Source organism: Halichoeres trimaculatus, unplaced genomic scaffold, assembly GCF_033239565.1.
Source record: "Halichoeres trimaculatus isolate MK-OKI-2021-1 unplaced genomic scaffold, fHalTri1.1 fHalTri1_scaffold_18, whole genome shotgun sequence".
In the NCBI taxonomy this organism is placed as follows: domain Eukaryota; kingdom Metazoa; phylum Chordata; class Actinopteri; order Labriformes; family Labridae; genus Halichoeres; species Halichoeres trimaculatus.
The window spans coordinates 15,137,832-15,155,412 of NW_027437196.1; the positions used below are offsets into that span (position 1 = coordinate 15,137,832).

A 17,581-nucleotide genomic window follows, 5' to 3' on the forward strand; every position below is an offset into this window, starting at 1 on the left:
ACCAAATTGTAGCAGACAGTCTGCTCAAAGGGAGTATAACATTAAAGTAGGACTATAGTGTTGCATGACATTTACAATATGCTTGGCAGAGGTCTGCGCTCTTTGAGTGCTTTTCTAGTATAATCTTTGCAGGCCGCTTTTTTATACACTGATAACCTTGTTGATTCATGGTTTGTGGTGACATCATCAAAACTAAGAGTAGTGAGTGTCAACAGCCGCTGCTTTCATCAATACGTAAAGTGATGAAACACAAATATATAACCAAAATGTAGTTTACCAAGGCATAACATCTTTATTGTTATACACATAACTTCATCTCCAAAGACTTCGCACAAAATCAGTGGGGTAACATGAACCTTGAGATATCAAAAGTCTCCCGCAGTTCCTCTTTATATCCTTAAATACTTAAACAAGTACATCTGCCTTTCACATCCCCAAATGGTACATACAGTACAACCAATTAGAAATAAAGTATTTGTTTTTCCACTGTCAAACATTATCATATGTGCATTACATTACCAATTACAAACAAGTTATATTCATTGTCAAAATACAGGTGTGCAAATTGTTAGAAAAATACCAACTCATACCAGATTCTGGATTGTGCTCTGTAAAAATCCTTACAAATAGTATATAATAATAATAATCTATATATAAATGACTCCAACATGCGATGTTGCATTTCAAAAAATATCCCCATAAACAGGCTGTTCTGTTAAACCCTCCAGGAACTCTGGTCTTCACCATGCTTGCGTGAAGACAGTTCAAACAAGAAAAAGAGGGTGTTGCACAGAAAGGGTGAAAAGTTGTTTTACGGCGCATCACATTTAAAATCTTACAATTCTTTTGAGTTATTAATATCTTGGTCTGTGTGTTTTGACGATTTAGATTTTGAGTATACAGTTTCCAGTTTTTTTTATGTTTTATTTTTTTGTGTGGTCAGGTTGCAAACTACAAGGCTATGTGCTGCCCAGTGTGAAACACAACATTGTCCAGTTATAGTTTCAAAGATAAAAGCCATATTGAAGCCCTTTTTTGTGATTACCAATGTTCACAAACACATCAGTTGTACAATGAATAAATAATAAATCTTGGTAGTGATGACACTAAATGTCAATCATATAAATAACCACTTTTTTTTTCATAAATCAATAAACTCATGCCATACCTGCAACAAAGACTACAAACAGCTACGATGAGGCAAGATAAAAGCATGACACAGGTGATGGCAACAGTCAAAATACCCCCGCACGACAAAGTTAAGACAAGGATGGCATCTCTTTCCCTCCCCCCTTCCTCATCTGTTTCTGAGGTAAACAGTAGTACTGTTAAAGACTTTTAAAAAGGCATCTCTCCTTCTCCTTGCTGCCACATTCCCCATGGCCTTAACCTGAATAAATTCACCTTCAACCGTCCACAGGACTCTCTCAATCCTGTCTCACAAGCACGCGAGCTCTGCTGGGCTGAAAGAAGCAGCTGCGTGGACTGCGTCTTTGCATTTCTCTTGTGGTGTGATGAAAAAAAATGAAAGCAAAGAATAAAATGAAGGAATTCAAGCAAAATGGTCTTGGCATGTACAATGAAATAATTCTCCTTCTGAATTTAATAAATAACATAAGACATCTGTTACTTCACTCTCACAGAGCTAGGTAGCTTTTAAAGTGTGATCCTGCTTCCTACACACAGTGCCAGCTGGTAATTGACACCACCTCTCAACACCAGTCATTCAAATTATGAGTCTGACAAAATAAAAGGAACACTGGATTTTTTTTTTCTTTTTTGATGACGGTACAAATCTACTTTTTTGGCAAAATATACTATAAGCTTTCCTTGAAAAAATAAAACATATTGCACTTTCTGTGGCATGAACGTGTAATGTCAAATTACAACTTAATGGTTGAAATGAGTAAAATTTCAAAATAAAAAGGGGAAATATATTTACTCAAATTTCCTTTTGAACTACAAACATATGACTGCAGGTAACTGACATTCAGAGAACAACAATGAACAAAAAAGCTACAATAAAACAGAAAACAAACAAAAATGTTAAAAACTGTACCATGCATGGGGGAGTGTGTCAAAGCAGAGTGTCCAGGGTAACAATGGACGGAGCTTGAGAAAGCTGCAGTGATGATTGGGTAAACAGAGTAAGACTGGAAAGTGACCGTGCGAGCACTGACTGCAGGCGACGGCCATGCCCAGCTTTCTCTTGCAAGAGTGGTGTGAACCCCCAGAAAACGCACGCTCCCGCTGCGACTGTGCCCCACCACCCACCCACCCTCTGCTTACTCTGGGCCGCCGGGCTCACATCTCCCCATCAAAACGTCAGATGGCAAAATAGAAAGGCAGCTGTTTGCTCCCGTCATCTAAAAGTGCATCTCCACACTCTTCCAACAAAGTCCGTCAGCCCACCGCTCTCCCTGTCAAGGCAGTGGGAGTGGGCTACAGAGACCAGTGCTGGGATCAGCATACGTGTGGGTTTCAATTACTTCTTTTTCAGCTTGTGTATGTTTGGTTGCATTTTTTAACTTTTTTCTTTTTTTTTTTTTTAAATCTCACTAGACACGACATTTCACCTCAGCTGTTAGAGAAGCCAAAGGAGAGCTAATTCACGGGGCTGGCCCTTAAAGAAGGCCCATGACAGGTTGGTGGTGTTGTTGCCTCCCTCCCGATTCTCTTTCTTCGGTGTCACGTTGATTCCTCAACACCCACGGCCACCCCGTGTCTCACTGGCGCCATTTTCATTTTCAAGGCCGGTGATGCAACTGTACTGGTTGCCATGGTTTCACTGCAACAGACAACCAGTTTGCTTAGATTTGACTGATCAACGCTCACATTTCAGACACAGATTGTAACATGACAGATGAGACATGAGTAAAACCAGATTCATCTCTATTAATGTTTAATGGTATAAGTGGCAGGTAAAATCAATGGACTTACCTGAGAAACAGCATCATCATGTCAAAAAATGGACAAATATAATTGCAAGGCCAATATTTAACAGCATTACCATAGCAACCAGGATTGAGTTAGGGCCCTGTGAAGAAATGACACAAACAAACAAATTCAACAAACATCGTTATCATAAGCAGGCGTATTTTGAGCCATTTGAACAATTAAAAACATCCTACATTTCATTTATAGAAATATGACATTGATGCTAGGTGTTAGCTTAGCTTTGCATACAGACTGGAAACACAATTGAAAAAAAGAACTCAAACATATTAATCTTTTCTTTGTACTAGTGTTTGACAATGTTTGCACCACACCATGTTCCTATTAAGGTCCATATTCTGGTCAAGGCTATATCCCAAAAAATGATCCTCAGAGTTCTGAGCTACTGGAATAATACTGTTTACATGTAAATCAGCATATTCCAAATAAACAGCAGTAGTAGCAGCGTCGTGACAAAACGTCATCTAGGTTTTTTTTTTGCATGCACTGTGTTGACATCTCCACCAAATAATGCAAGATCCTTGCTTTTGCGCTGTACTGTGTAATATATTTATCTATTCTTCATCAAAGTGTGACTAGAACTCTCCTGATCTCATTCATCTCCTCAACCAAAGCTTGTTGTACACTCTTTGAAAAATATCATTGCTGTGGTGCTTTCACACATTGATGCAACTCTTTAATTATTTTGAATGAGTTTGTCTCCAAAAGTGTAAGGTCTTCTGCTTCCTCGCCATGTTGAACATGTGCATTACTTAGGAGCATATTCCGTGACATGACCTGATATTCAGGTCGATACAGGCATATGACAGGCCCTTTTTTATAATCTGAAAATTAGCTTAATCAGGGTATTACAATTACAATAAGGTGTTTACATACCTCCTACACAATCAGAATATTGTCATTGTTCTGATTAACTCAGGAATATGATGCGCATGTTAACATAGTCATTGAAATGTTGCATATAAGTGTCCAGAAATTCAGTTGTCAAATCAGGAGTTTTTGTTTTTGTGTTCTTAAACTTTTTGTTTCAGTCTGATCCAGCATATCTTTTTTTACTTTTGGATTGAGCCGGTCCAGCTGTTTTCCAGTCTTTGTGCTGAGGTAAGCTGTTCACTTTATGTGAAGAAAGACGTTGAGAAGTGAAGCCAAAATACCCATAACAATGGGCACTGTCTTCTTGCTAATGTTACATTACAATATTACTACAGCCTGCACAGCAGAGATTAACTTTCTGGGCTGCTGTATCGACAGTAAAAAACTGCACCACATCTTGTGGTGTCATTGTGAAGGAGACACTCATGGTCATGGAAGGTTCAAAGACTCTTGTTACATTTTCTCTTTCAGCTTCACGTGTTTTGGTTTCGCTTCTGAGGAGCTGTCATCTCATACAGGTTTTTAAACTCTTTTATCAGAAGTAACCTATTTGCTAGAATATCGAACGATTCCATGTAAAACTTTTCTCCCCTCATACTTACTGTTTCTTCCATGCTTTCAGCAATCTCCATACTGGCTTTCTTTGTGTCTGCGAGGCTCTTTGGCTTTAGAGAATCCTGCTTCCTGAGTTTCGGTTCACTCTTGCCCTCCCGTATGGAGGCTGGCTTAGGAGGAGTGGGAGTACTAAAAGACTTAGCGGGTGGAGGGGGCATGCGTGCCAGGGCCAGGGCACTGGGCTCTTCCTCTATATCCTCCTCAGGGTCGGGGGGTGGAGGGGCCCTTGTGGGGGCCTTGACATAGTAACTGTGGTACTCGGTGTGCAGCTCGCCGTTCACTGGAACTGCAGGAGGCTGAGGAGGAGGAGGAGCGGATGCTGCAGCAGGCTGCTGAATCTTTGCAGGTTTTGGTGGAGCCTCGAGGTGTATTTGGGAAGCTTTAGGGCCATCAGTTACAGTCGGCCTCTCTTCTTTACTCAGCTTTCTACTAGACCGCTCATCCTTGGTGGATTTATGACTTGACTTTTCCTCTTTGCTTATCTTGCGGGAAGGTTTCTCCTCTTTGCTGGTTTTGCGGCTGGTGCTGTTGGCGAGCTGACCTTTCTTCTTGCTGGAGTGAGGCGAGGGGGGAGGGGTGGCTACGGGGCTGGTCGCAGGGGAGTGAGAAGGGGTGGTACCTTTTCGATAAAAGTGGGGAGAATCTTTCGGAGACTTGTCCTTCTTTTCCACAGGGACCTCTTTAATCTCCACAGGCTCCTTTGACTGTTGTTTGACGTAGTCAGGTCCTGTAGAGGAGAGAGATGAGGACACATATAAGCAACCTACATTCATTCTAATTCTCACTAACCTGAAAACACACCTTAACCTGTGTGTCTGCTTTACCTTTGATAAAGTCAGAGAAAAAGGAGAATCAACATTCTCCCTTGAGAGCCCGTTTGGTCAAAACATTTCAGTGGTTATAGTAAAACTGTAAAAGCTTCTTTACATCTTCACACAAAAAAAAACGACGTCTGCAGTGGTGATTCTATTTTTGCTTCTGTGTTTGTCTGGAGATCCTACATGGAACCATGGTCACATTGTTTACATATGAGATCAGCTTTTAGCAGCTTGTAGCCAGTCAGTCAACTTGATGCTAACCAGTGCTAAGCCTGATGTTCCCTGCAAGCTGAATTCCCCTTCAGCGATTAAAAGAGTCTTTTCTATTCTATTCTATTCTATTCTATCAGACAGCATCGACCTCAAGAGTCATTTGATTGGTATCAGAACTAAAATAATTTAATGCAACTAAATGCCCTTGTTTACATGATAGATATTAAATGAGATATCAAAAAAAGGCTCTCAGATTAATCGCTTCATTACCCTCCATACACCTCACCAGCTTGGGGAATAACTGCATTGACTTCAATGTAGCTGGGCCCCCCACAAACTAGGTCTAACGACTGCGTAGCTCACACAAATTGCAGTAAAACATACAGGCTAACAAAAATGCAAATGCCTTATTATCCAAGGTTCAAATATAGTTCAGCAATACTGCAATAGATTCAACCACTTCCTGTGAAACCACTGCAGTACTCTGACATCCCCCATCCAGAAGTAACTGTCCGAGATTAACAGAACAGAGGCCTCTTAATTTTCTCCCAATCCTGCCTTTCTGCAGTGCTCCATTAGCTAGATATAGACCAGAGCTGGCCCTAAGCAGAGCTGAACTTTCAATTAAAATATTCATGAATCAACATTATATATTCAATAATCCTGCAAAGAGGGAGACAGGGAAATAGGCTGATTAATGCAAGGTCACAGACACCCTTTTCACAAAACAAGCCTCCTCTGCAGGCTCTTCTTTATCATCACTTATTCTCTTTCATCAGTACGTTGTTTTCCTGGAAAAGCACTTGTCACATCAATTCCCAGCATCCAACCAACACGCTTGTACAGAGAAAAAGAGTCGACCTTAAGGTGCAATTATGCCTTTCTTTTTGTTTGAGGAAGCTCTTGCTGTTGCTACACGCAATCAGGAGTTTATGGACTGTAGTCCTTGGTTATTTAACACAATTACAGTGAATTACTTCAGCTGGGATAAAGGAGCACTTCTTTTCACATTATATACCTTTGAATCTCTATTATAGACGCTGTGTTCTCTAATGTGTGGACATTAGAGCTTGAATCTGAATGTCAATGCTTTTCTGAATGTGAGAAAAATGACACTTTATCTGTTCCTTTGTTCTGCTTTGAATTAATATTTATTAGAGACATCAGGCTCTTTGTTTTCCTGTTTTTCTTCACTCTGTCTAAAATAGGCAGCGTCAGTGTGACTAACACAGAGACAATGCTGCTTTGTGTGAAGTGCATCAGACGGTGCGAGCGCTGAAGGATCCTTTGCGGTCCATACAGCCACTACGAACTGAGAGAAAGGCAGAATTTCACAAAAGTCTACTTTAAATGTAAATGTTAGAAGAAAGACATTAAAATTGAATGAATGAGCTTAACTCGAAGCTTCTTCTTTTTTTCTTTTCTACTTTTTAAAAACTCTGTCAGGTCCACTGTGCGCAGTCACCAGGGATCAAATAATATAATATCAGTTCAGTTCAGTCAGGACCACTTTTGTGAAAATAATTCAATTTTGTATACAATAAGTTATCGTGGCAGTTTGGCCTTGTCTTCAGAGCTCCCTACACCCCCACATCTGAGAAAAATGCCAAAGCCAGGGTAGGGAGAGCAGCAGCAAAGACCCCCAAAGGCACACAACAGAGTGGATATCAATCAGGTGCAGCATAAAACAAGGAGCTGGGCTAGTGGCTCGGTTGCAAAGCAGTTTGCAAGGGTGGAAGCAATACAAGGCCCATTTTGCTTATTGCCAACTTGGTGCATAGATGCTGTCAGTTTATGGCAGGGGTCTGCAACCTGCAGCTCTTTAGCCTCCTCGTAGTGGCTCCCTCTGGCTTTAAAAAAAAAACAAAAAACAAAACAAACAAACAAAAAAAAACATCAATATGAATGAATGTTACTTCTCAATGTAATTCTTGTTTATTTTATTGTACAATTTTCTTAGAGGTCAAGGTGATACCTTTTTATCATCAATTTAAAAAAAAAAAAAGTTTTGATAGCTTGTCAACTAAAATATGCATATGATATGTAACGAGAAATTAGCATACAACAAAAATAATGTAACTTTTTTTTTTTTCTTTTTTTTGAAAAAATCACTGTGTTTGCCAAAAAGCACCAAACTGAAGAGGAATAAAAGAGATTGATTTGGAAAAATTGAGATCTAAGTCAAATCCTACAGCCCTGACATAGAGAAGATTACACAGCACACTGAAATGGACTAAAGTCACAAATAATCCTAATTTTCCGTTTACTTTTTATAAAGCTACTAAGCTGTGGCTGTATATATTTTCAAGTGTGCTGGTTTTTATTTCACATATTTTACACAAATAAGGAAGTAAATCAAGTAAGCCTGCATATTTCAGTGCTAAGTTAATTTCAAAGTAGGCCTATACGTGCACACAACTCTTCTTTTTGGGGTTTTCTTTTGTTATATTAGGTTAAAACAGACAAAGAATAAAACTTATAAAACTTTACAAGCCGGGTTATGTTTTTGCGGCTTTGGTGGAAGATGGGGGCAAAATGGCTCTTTTGATAGTAAAGGTTGCAGACCCCAGGTTTAGGGGGTCAATAGCAGCTGATGTAAACAATGTGCTTTAATTTGTCTCAACACAACACTGTCATGACTCTTCCTCACTGTGGACTGGATGGTTTTCATCCTGCTCTTTATCTTTTGAGGCAAATTGGCATCAGCCTTTTTTTTTTTAAGCCAACAGCCGATAAAGAAAAAAAACAACAAATTTAAAACTGTTTTACTTTGGCTCTGATGCAGATGAGCCTCTCTGTCTGCATTCACTACTCTGTCTCAAGCATTGTCTGACTCACCATACTGTCCGATTGATTACATGCAGAGCTGTTTTTTTTTTTTTTTTCAAGTTTATTTTCTATAGAAAACTTTAGGGATCCATTTATTTTATTGGGTAGACTAAAACGCTTTAAAATTTTCATTTAATTTTACGGGAAATTCTGCTGAGCCTGAGAGCTGTTTAATAAACATATGATTAAAGGCATTTAAACAAAGTGAAGTGTTGGGGTATTATTCAAAATTTTGACCCCAATATTTGTTCATTTTTCCGACAAATGAATATTGGCTCCAAACATTGGTAATCGGCCTCCTTGACTCATAATAATATGTTTTGGTTTTGGCCCTGAAAAAACAATCGGTCTATCTCTAATTCAAATTTATTTAGAAATCACCCCAGGGGCATTTGTTGAAGCCTAATATCCAGAAGAGAACAAGTGCATCCCATCCCATTCCAGAGCAAACAGTCGTATCGCCAAGTCTTTTTGGGCCCTGGCATTCATAAGCCCAAAGTATTTTTTGGCTGCGTGTCATTCTTAATTTATTTCATAACCTCAACAACTAATAAGACCCACTACAAAGAGACAAGGGGACATTTGAACATCTGCAGGGCTTAATGTATCTGCTGGGCTTCATTTCACACCATAATTCAATAAGAGTTAGGCCTCTGTGGGCCGGCCTAAGCAGTTTCGCTCTGTTTGGGGACAGATTCCTGCGAGGGGTTCCAGGCATTTTCTGAATGGTTCACAGCACTAAGAGGACCCGCGGGCTCACACCCACAAAAGAGTGCTACACTGGCAAAATAAAATCTACCACACTAGACGTCTGTAACTTTGTTCAATTCCAAAAGATGAGATTTATCTCAGACTATGGGTAGCTGTTGTTGTTTTGGAAACACAGAAGCGTGTGTAAATGTCACTCTGATGACTGAGTGAAGATCTATTGGATGTACCCTCCCAAGGAATCCCGCTAGGTCAGCTGGAACATGTACAAGGACTCAATTACCCAAATGGCTGTGGTGTTTCTTTCATCTGAACATTGATCATCTAGGCTGAGTCTGCAGCCCCCACCCCTCCTCAGTGGAGTCATTAAAGTAGGCCTTGTTATTGGTCATGATCAAGACAAAAATATTTGATATGAACTTAAATAAACACAGATAAAAACATCATTAATATTCCTGTTTCCTCAAATATAATAACATATTTGTTCCTTTTTAAGAAAATCTCCTCTGAATATTTACTGTTCTTTTATCTCTCCCCTCATCATTATCTCTTTGAGGATATAAGAATACAGGCTTTTGTTTAAGCTGTGGTTGCCAGTTCTGCTCATGTTAATCCTCAGCACATTTTCTGCTCCAGTGATCTCTTAGCAAAGCACATGCGCTGAGCAACACACGCACACACACATACACTATCAGATACTTGTACAAAACATAACAGATCAGCTGTTTAAGTCCCAGCCTAACCCCTGTTGACCTTAATATAAGATGAACAGCAGTAACACAAAGGGAGCTACAGTATGAGTGTGTATATGTGTATGTGTGTTTACAGGAGTACAGAATGTGCTCTAACCACATCTGGTAGAGCATCACTCTGAGGTCAACGGTTGATCACAGGGGGCTAAAGCTTATAGACCCTAGAGGTGAAAGGTCACTCTGTAGCTTCAGCTTGAGTATGTCAATTACATTTACCTTTCATGAAACCCTCACAATCAAGTACTGGTGACAGGCTGCTGTTGCTGTGTGGATTATGTCGGGTTTGAGCTGCTAACCTCTGACTTAAATAATAATAGTGCTTTTTTATATTGAAAATGAAAAAAATAATTTAGCATTCAAAATGATGTAAGCAATAATTACATTTCACAATTAGCTTAAACCTAGCTTTAAAAAAAAAAAAAAAAAACTAGCTTACAAAAACACAATATTTTGCCACCTTGTATTATTTAACCAAACTGTGTACTGTGGCAGATCATATGATCATATGCTATGGCACAGCTATGGTCAGTGTTGGGCAACTACTTGTCAAATGTAGTAAGCTAAGCTAAGCTAGGCTAAGCCAAGAGTGACTATACCTTTAAATCAAGCTTTACAGATCAAATGAAATGTCTGAAGCTAGGCTACAGCAACACTGCAAAAAGAGGATTTCTCACCTACAGCTATTTTCTTCAATACTGAGGGGTTAAAGTCAGAGTCTGTGCTACTTTTGCCTATTTGGACTGCTCCATACTAAATTTACTTCTTGTGCCTATGGTTCCCAAAGTGGAGACTGGGACCCCCTGGGAGGTCATGAAACACTGATCGAGAGATCACAAAATGCATTCTTAGGCCCTGTTTACATAATGCCGAAAACGGTTAATTCCGTAAACATTTCGTAGCGTTTTGGCCTTCTGTTTAGATGAGACCACGTTGCGTTTTCAGTGAAAACGCAATCTTTTGAAAACGTTCCCCAGAGTGGAAAGATTTTAATCCGCTCCTCCATCCAGCCTCGTGTAAACACAGAGCAGAGCGTTTCAGGGTGAAACGCTGATGTCACCGCATGCGCACTCGCAGTTTCAGGTGAAGGCTGCGTGCGCAGCCACATTTCCAGTTGAGCCATTCCGGTCCAGTAGGTGGCAGTAATGCGCGTCATGGTTGGATTGCCGACCGTCTCACACAACAAAACGTCAGAAAAAGAAAGAACAACCACAACAATGATGGCGGATTTCCGAGCAACATACGTGCTGCTTACTGTCCACATCGCCAACTACTGGCCTGGCATGGCCACTACATCGTTGTGACTTGTCCTCCTGGAGTTGTATGAACGCAGATTGTTTTCACGCCGTCCTCATGTAAACCCAGGTGGCTTTTGGATATGCAAAGGAAGAATCTTTGCAGGAGTCTCCGTGTAAACAGGGCCTTAGATTGAAAATATTCACAGCTCTTTTAATTATAATAAAACCTTGATGTGTTATCATTACTCAGTAATTAATGCTATGTTAAAAGTAGTAAGGTGAAATAATGCTAAAAAAGTTGCAGTCACATAAGTACATGTATTTTGTTTCTTCTCACCCTTTATGATAGCAAAGCTCATCGCTGTGTACTGTTAGCCAGTGTTCAATTTATTACACAGCCAAACTTAGTGGCTAGCAAAAAAAAAGAACCTTCTACAAATTTAAAGACAAAACTACACAAATGAATATATTACCTCACACCCATTTCCCTCAGTAGTGCTAATGTTAACGTCAGGTGTTAGATGCTAACGTGATTTGATTCAAGCCCTGTTTACATGACGCCTTACCCCAGAATGAAAAAAGCGCAGAGGAAAAAATCTGGGTTTACGCAGAAACGCATTATTGTCATTATTGTGTAACATTATTGTCAGATGAGAAGTTTAGGGACAGATAAACAGATTCCCTAAGGCATACACTTTGCTCGAGTCTTTCGCTGATTGTATGTCACATATAAAAAATCTGAAACATGACTTAGGGGTTGACTTTGAATGACATTTGCATTTTTCCCGGTTTGTATTCTTTTGTAAAATATGAGTATTAGTCATGTCTGTGGGTTGTGATTTCTCTTTCATCCTCCTACTCACTCAGACAGATGGACACAGAGAGCTGTCATTGTTTGGACAGCTTACTTGTACTACTGCTCAGAGATACATACACATGTTTAGGCTTACATTTGTCTTTTCTGCAAAGACACGCACAAGGTGCACTCGAGTGTTTTTGGCAGGGTAAAGTCTTTGTGATGTCTTCATGTTAATGTTAGAAAGAGGAAACAGATGCACAGGGCACTTTTTCTTACAAGAAAATAACATGATTGATGGAGAGGTGGCATGCTGAAAGATGAGGAATCAGAGGCAAACACTCCAGACCTTTTGTCTTTATACAACACATCTGACCTTTTATTGATGCAAATGCATTATGATCTATTTCCTCATGCCAATTAATGATTTCCCTTTCCACAAACTGGACAGAAAACAAAGCATCTAAAAGATGTTTGATAAAGGGTCGCATCAGTGGCTTTGTGCTAATTAGGATTCTGTATCCTTGAAAGTTCATGAAGTTGCCTCATGACTTTAAACTTCTGATCTTCTGTCTTGAAACTTACGCCACAACACCTGCCGCCATGAATATAAAGCAGCACCTGCTAACGTCTGGGTTTAGCCCCTGACAGGCTCCGGCTTTTATGGTTCCACCTGGTAAAGTGTACCTCCAGTGGGTCAAACAGGGCGGAGCAGGATCCCAGTACAACCCCCTCCACCTCAACCCTTCACCCAACCCCTCCCCTGGTGAGCGGCTGACGGAAGGGACAGCTGCTCAGCGTCAGCCCTTGAGAGGGGGCGAGCGTGAGGCAGGGTTCCTCTCAGTGCATAAGGATTTCAGCTATGTCTCCATTAGACCCAAGCAAGCACCAAATATAGCCCAATTAACGTCACAGCACAGGCCCTGCCTCGCTAACCCTTGCTGCTCCCCACCACTCCAGGGTGCTGTATGTGAACCAATTGTAAAGGTCAGGGTCCTGTTCCCTGTGACCCCCCCACCCTCCCTACCCCCTTTTTGTAGTGCACTCTCCCAGTCTGGGTGACAATCTGTTATGAGTCTGAAATGCCAATTACAAACAACAAGGGGTTTAAACTTCTTGTTGTTACTCTGGAGGACTTAAAAGACGCTGAGGGATGAGGTTCAGTGGGAATATTTGGGGGTTTGTCCTGGGGAATATCTGAGAAACCTGAGTTTAGAGACAAAGAGCTGTTCCCACTCTAACATTTGGAATTTGGATGAAATAAATTGTGGAAGAATAATAAAACCCAACTCTACACCCACTGGCTATTTTTTTAAATCATAGAACAAAACGCTTTTCCTTCAGGTAAACAGCTTTGGCGGTCATTTTGCCAGGAAGCTGCAAATAGGGGACACTGTTTATCCTAAAACACGACACAAGGCAGGGGGCAGACCATGAAGCAGCAGGTTCAGCCAAAGTAGGCCATTCAAGACCAAGATTTACATACACTGGAAATAAAACTGACATATGGAAAATGGTATTCAGCTCTTTGCAGGTGCCTTTCTGGCCTTTGGCTTGGCTTACCAAACTCGCTCACGGCTCAGATGTCGCCCTGCGCCGCACATTATCATGACATCAGCCACTTTCTCATTCATAATCTGACTTATAAGGTAAGGACACTCGACGCACAGACTTGTGAACCCCAGAGATCCCCCGGTCTGCCAAGCATGACCACTGTTTTCCACAACACAAACAAGCGGCGGGATGTCTCTGGCCTGGGCTGACCGTTTCTAAGGCTTAGTGGTTGGGCATGCTTGAATGGGTCCCATTGTCAATCTATTTGTCACCCACTATTTTGTAGCAGCTTTTGGCATGGGCCCAAGGTCGGCTAGCTCATAGGACTAAATATATTGTACCCAGGGTGGAAGAGGTGAGGCTAGTTTACAAAGTCTTACACTATAAAGTTAGATAGAATGAGCCTAAATGATAGGACTGAGACTAAAAGCTGCAGAATATACATGACATTTAGGTGACAGAAGTAAAACAGCTCTTAAAATATTGGGGCAATGTTGAAATTTATGTGACCAAAGACTGGTGATTAAAATCTGCAGATTCATGTTCTCTTGAAGCAAAGCTCATATTTTGAAACATATGGGTGCCCTCTGCATGCCCTCTTCCTCCACCTTTGCCTTTGCTTGCATCACAAACTCTAACAAAAAAGGATTGGTACCCCTCACTATTTATGTAGTATCATATTCACAGCTCTGCCTTGTAAAACTCAGCTTACCTCGTAAATGAACTAAACAGAGTAGAGTCGACAACCAGGACTGTGTGAGCTGCAGTTAAGCATGGCAGCTTGCCTGTTAAACCTTCAGGCAGAGGAAAGATGAGATCAGCTCGGTATTAGGAGCGCTAGGTGCTTGAACACCACACATATACCTCTAAGACATTCCTGTGCCTCTACTTGGACACAAGTTTGATTTGATCTGAACAGAACACCAGGAGAAGAACAGAAATGCGTTCACACTTTTCTTTTTTGGCAAGATTTATGGCTGCAAATTTCTGCACATTTAAGCTACAACAGGCCTTTGAAAGCACAGACAAGGCTCTCATCCAGATTACTGTACCAAGCTTCAAACTGGCTCTGCTTTGTCTAAGCACAGACACAGTCCTTCATTGTGGTGTTGTAAATCATCCTCACTTCCTCTAGTCTTGGATTACAGTCCTGGAAAACCAAACCCTACGCTTTTGTGCACCCAGAACAAGCTCATTAGTGACTCAGACGCAGCCTGTGTAAACATCTTTGAAAATGGTGCAAACATCATTATTTATACCCAACTTAGTCCTAGTAACCAAGTTGCTAAACACATGGTTTCAGTGGAAAAAAACATTTTCTTGAGGAACGAGCAGAAGGAACATGGAGAAGAGAGGGAAGCTGAGTTTTATAATGGTTTGGTTGTTGTTGCTTGTTTCAGATGAAGCACTTTTTTAACAAGAGGTGGAAAAGAAAAGAAGTAAAAATACTCAGTTACTTTACTGATTATGGAGTTTTTAGGTAACTGCAGCTTATATAAGTATACAGTGATTTTCTGAGTATGTGTTCTGATGTATTTGGACAATGTTATTTCAAGTTGTCAATAGCTGGAGTCCATGGAGCCAAAGATTTTGTCATAAAAGCTTGGGATTCCTCTCTAACGAGCCTCCGTGGACTTCAGATGTAACATACAGCTGTAGTTTGTAGTTCTGCATGCTGGTAATGGGTTTTATTTATTCACCTTCTCCACCCACATCAATAAAATCACCCAGTCTTGTTTCTTCCATCTGCGCTCCATTTCAAAAATGAAACAAATACTCACCCCTCCAGATCTTGAGAAAGTAATTCATGCCTTCATTTTTTCCAGACTGGACTACTGTAACTCCCTCCTACCTGGCTTAAACAAAAAATCTCTCTCTCGCCTCCAACTAGTACAGAATGCAGCAGCTAGGCTTTTAACTGGTTTTAATAGACGGCATCACATCACACCAGTTTTAGCCTCCCTCCACTGGCTTCCTGTCAGTTTTAGAATTGATTTTAAGATTTTATTGATCACTTTTAAAGCTCTCACAGGACGTGCTCCTACTTACATTTCTGAGCTTTTAATTAAATATGAGCCAGCTCGCAGCCTCAGATCCTCTGGCGAAGGTCTCCTGGTCGTTCCAAAGTCGAGGCTCAAAACGAAAGGTGACAGAGCTTTCTCTGTCAGAGCTCCTCGACTTTGGAACGACCTGCCAGAGGAGATAAGGCATGCAGAGTCTGTTGGTTCTTTTAAATCACTTTTAAAAACCCACTTTTATAGGCTGGCTTTTATGTGATGCCGTCTTTCGTCTTTCATTCTTTCATTCTTTCATTTTTTGCTCTCTTACTTATTTATTTATTTATTTATTTATTCTTATTTTTCGTTTATCTAACATCATTATTCTGTTTATATTTATCTTTCATTTTTTTTTTTTATTATATTTATATTTGATGTTTGTAACTGTCTTTTATTGCACTTTCCATTGCCTTTTCCTCCTTTATCTCACTGAGTTTATGTTTTAGCTTTTATCCCAGTCCTCATGGTCTCATTTTACGTTGTATGGTTCCTGTATAGTCTGGGTCCCTGACTATGCTTCCTGTTGCCCTCATACATGATGTCTTTCTCCACAAGTGCGTCTTGAACTGTGTGTTTTGTTTTTGTGCTTGGTTTTATTTATTTATTTTTATTTTATTTTATTTGTTTATTTATTTTTTTGTGTGTGTGCTTACGTTTATGTTTATGTTAAAGCACTTTGTAAACTTGTGTTTTTAAAAGGTGCTATATAAATAAAGTTATTATTATTATTATTATTATTTATTTATTTATTTATTTATTTATTTATTATTTGCTTTAACACTGTCATTTATTTATTTATTTATTTATTTTCTGCTAATATTATTATTATCTATATTTTCACATTAACATATGTTTTTTTAATTACTATAACATTTATTGTATTTTATTTTATTTATTCTTATTATTTATTTTTTTACATTCATTTTGTATTCACAGTATTTGTATATAAATATAAATATATTATATTTAATTAAATATTCACATCTATACTTGTTTTTTTGGAAAAAAAAAATCACAAAAATAAATACAGTCCTTCACCTAATATGAGATGTTTGTGACCACTGCCCTAAATTAACACAATCTAGTGGACTACGAAAACACTTTTTATGTTTCTATAATGGTTAATCCTCTAGGATGTGCCAGCTCTTGAATCAAAATAATATTTCCAGAACTAAAATATAATTGTTGTTATCTATAATTTCTAGATGTAATTTTTTTATATATAAAATAAATAAATCACATATTAATTTAATAATTGACAAATTATATTTATTAACCGGTGTCCTTGAACAGAACAGAAAAATCTGTTCGAAATTAATTTCTGACTTTTTTAGAATTCCAGTTTTCTGACTCAAATTTGGGAATAAAACATACAATCTGTTTGAAACTCCTCAGTCCAGATAACAACGATAAAGCAAAGAAAATCTCTAAAAAAATAGAGTTAAAGCACTTTTTGATGCTGGGTGGTTTCCTCTTTTTTATGACAGGTGTTAATACATTTTTTAAGTACTCTACAGTGTATTTTCTCTGATTACTTTTTAACCTTATTCTTAACTTTTTTCTTGAAACATTTAAACTATCTAATGCACTACCTCTATTTTTCAAACAGACCTGTGGTGTCAGCTTGAGTCTTTGTAAAGTAATAAAGCTGGATCACAACTCGACTGCATGAGGCAATAAAACACAGAAATCTCCTTTGCAAGTCCAATAAATCATAACCAAGTAAGCGGCAACCTGTTGTGATGAAATATGAAGCCAGTGGGGAAGTGCAAAACCTGCAGTTCCTCTAAAGGCAAGTAGACCTGAAACTTAAAGGTGGGTTTTTATAGCAGAATCAAACATGTTAACAGATTAGTGCAGTATATACTGGTCTTGAGACCTTATTTCTAATTGTTTGGCTAATTAACTTTGAGTTAACTCGTGTTTGATTGAATGAAGGCAGTGAGTGATGCATTTTAAGGGATGTTTATGAGCTTGGCTCATTTGACTAATGGGAGCTCTGTTGCTGTTGCTGTAAGTGTTGAGGCCATCACTCCAACTCCACCTCCTCACCTATTCCTAGACTTGGCGAGATAACATCACCGGGACATGTTTTGTGAAGCAAGAATATATGAGTTGCAAATGATTTCTAAATACTGCAAAGACTTGGTTTCTACATCCCCTTCATAACATATTT

General features: G+C 39.3%; 1 protein-coding gene across 1 annotated transcript in view; it reads right to left on the reverse strand.

Moving 5' to 3' along the window:
* Nucleotides 1-291: 291 nt before the first annotated feature.
* LOC141807391 (junctophilin-1-like) overlaps nucleotides 292-17,581 on the reverse strand; it is a 47,295-nt gene continuing 30,005 nt past the window's right edge. The window contains exons 6-8 of the mRNA XM_074693362.1: nucleotides 4,431-5,170; nucleotides 2,941-3,037; nucleotides 292-2,788 (exon numbers count right to left, since the gene is read on the reverse strand). Of these exons, the coding sequence (XP_074549463.1) occupies nucleotides 2,957-3,037; nucleotides 4,431-5,170 (821 nt within the window). The 3' untranslated portion in view covers nucleotides 292-2,788; nucleotides 2,941-2,956. The remainder of the gene's footprint in view (nucleotides 2,789-2,940; nucleotides 3,038-4,430; nucleotides 5,171-17,581) is intronic.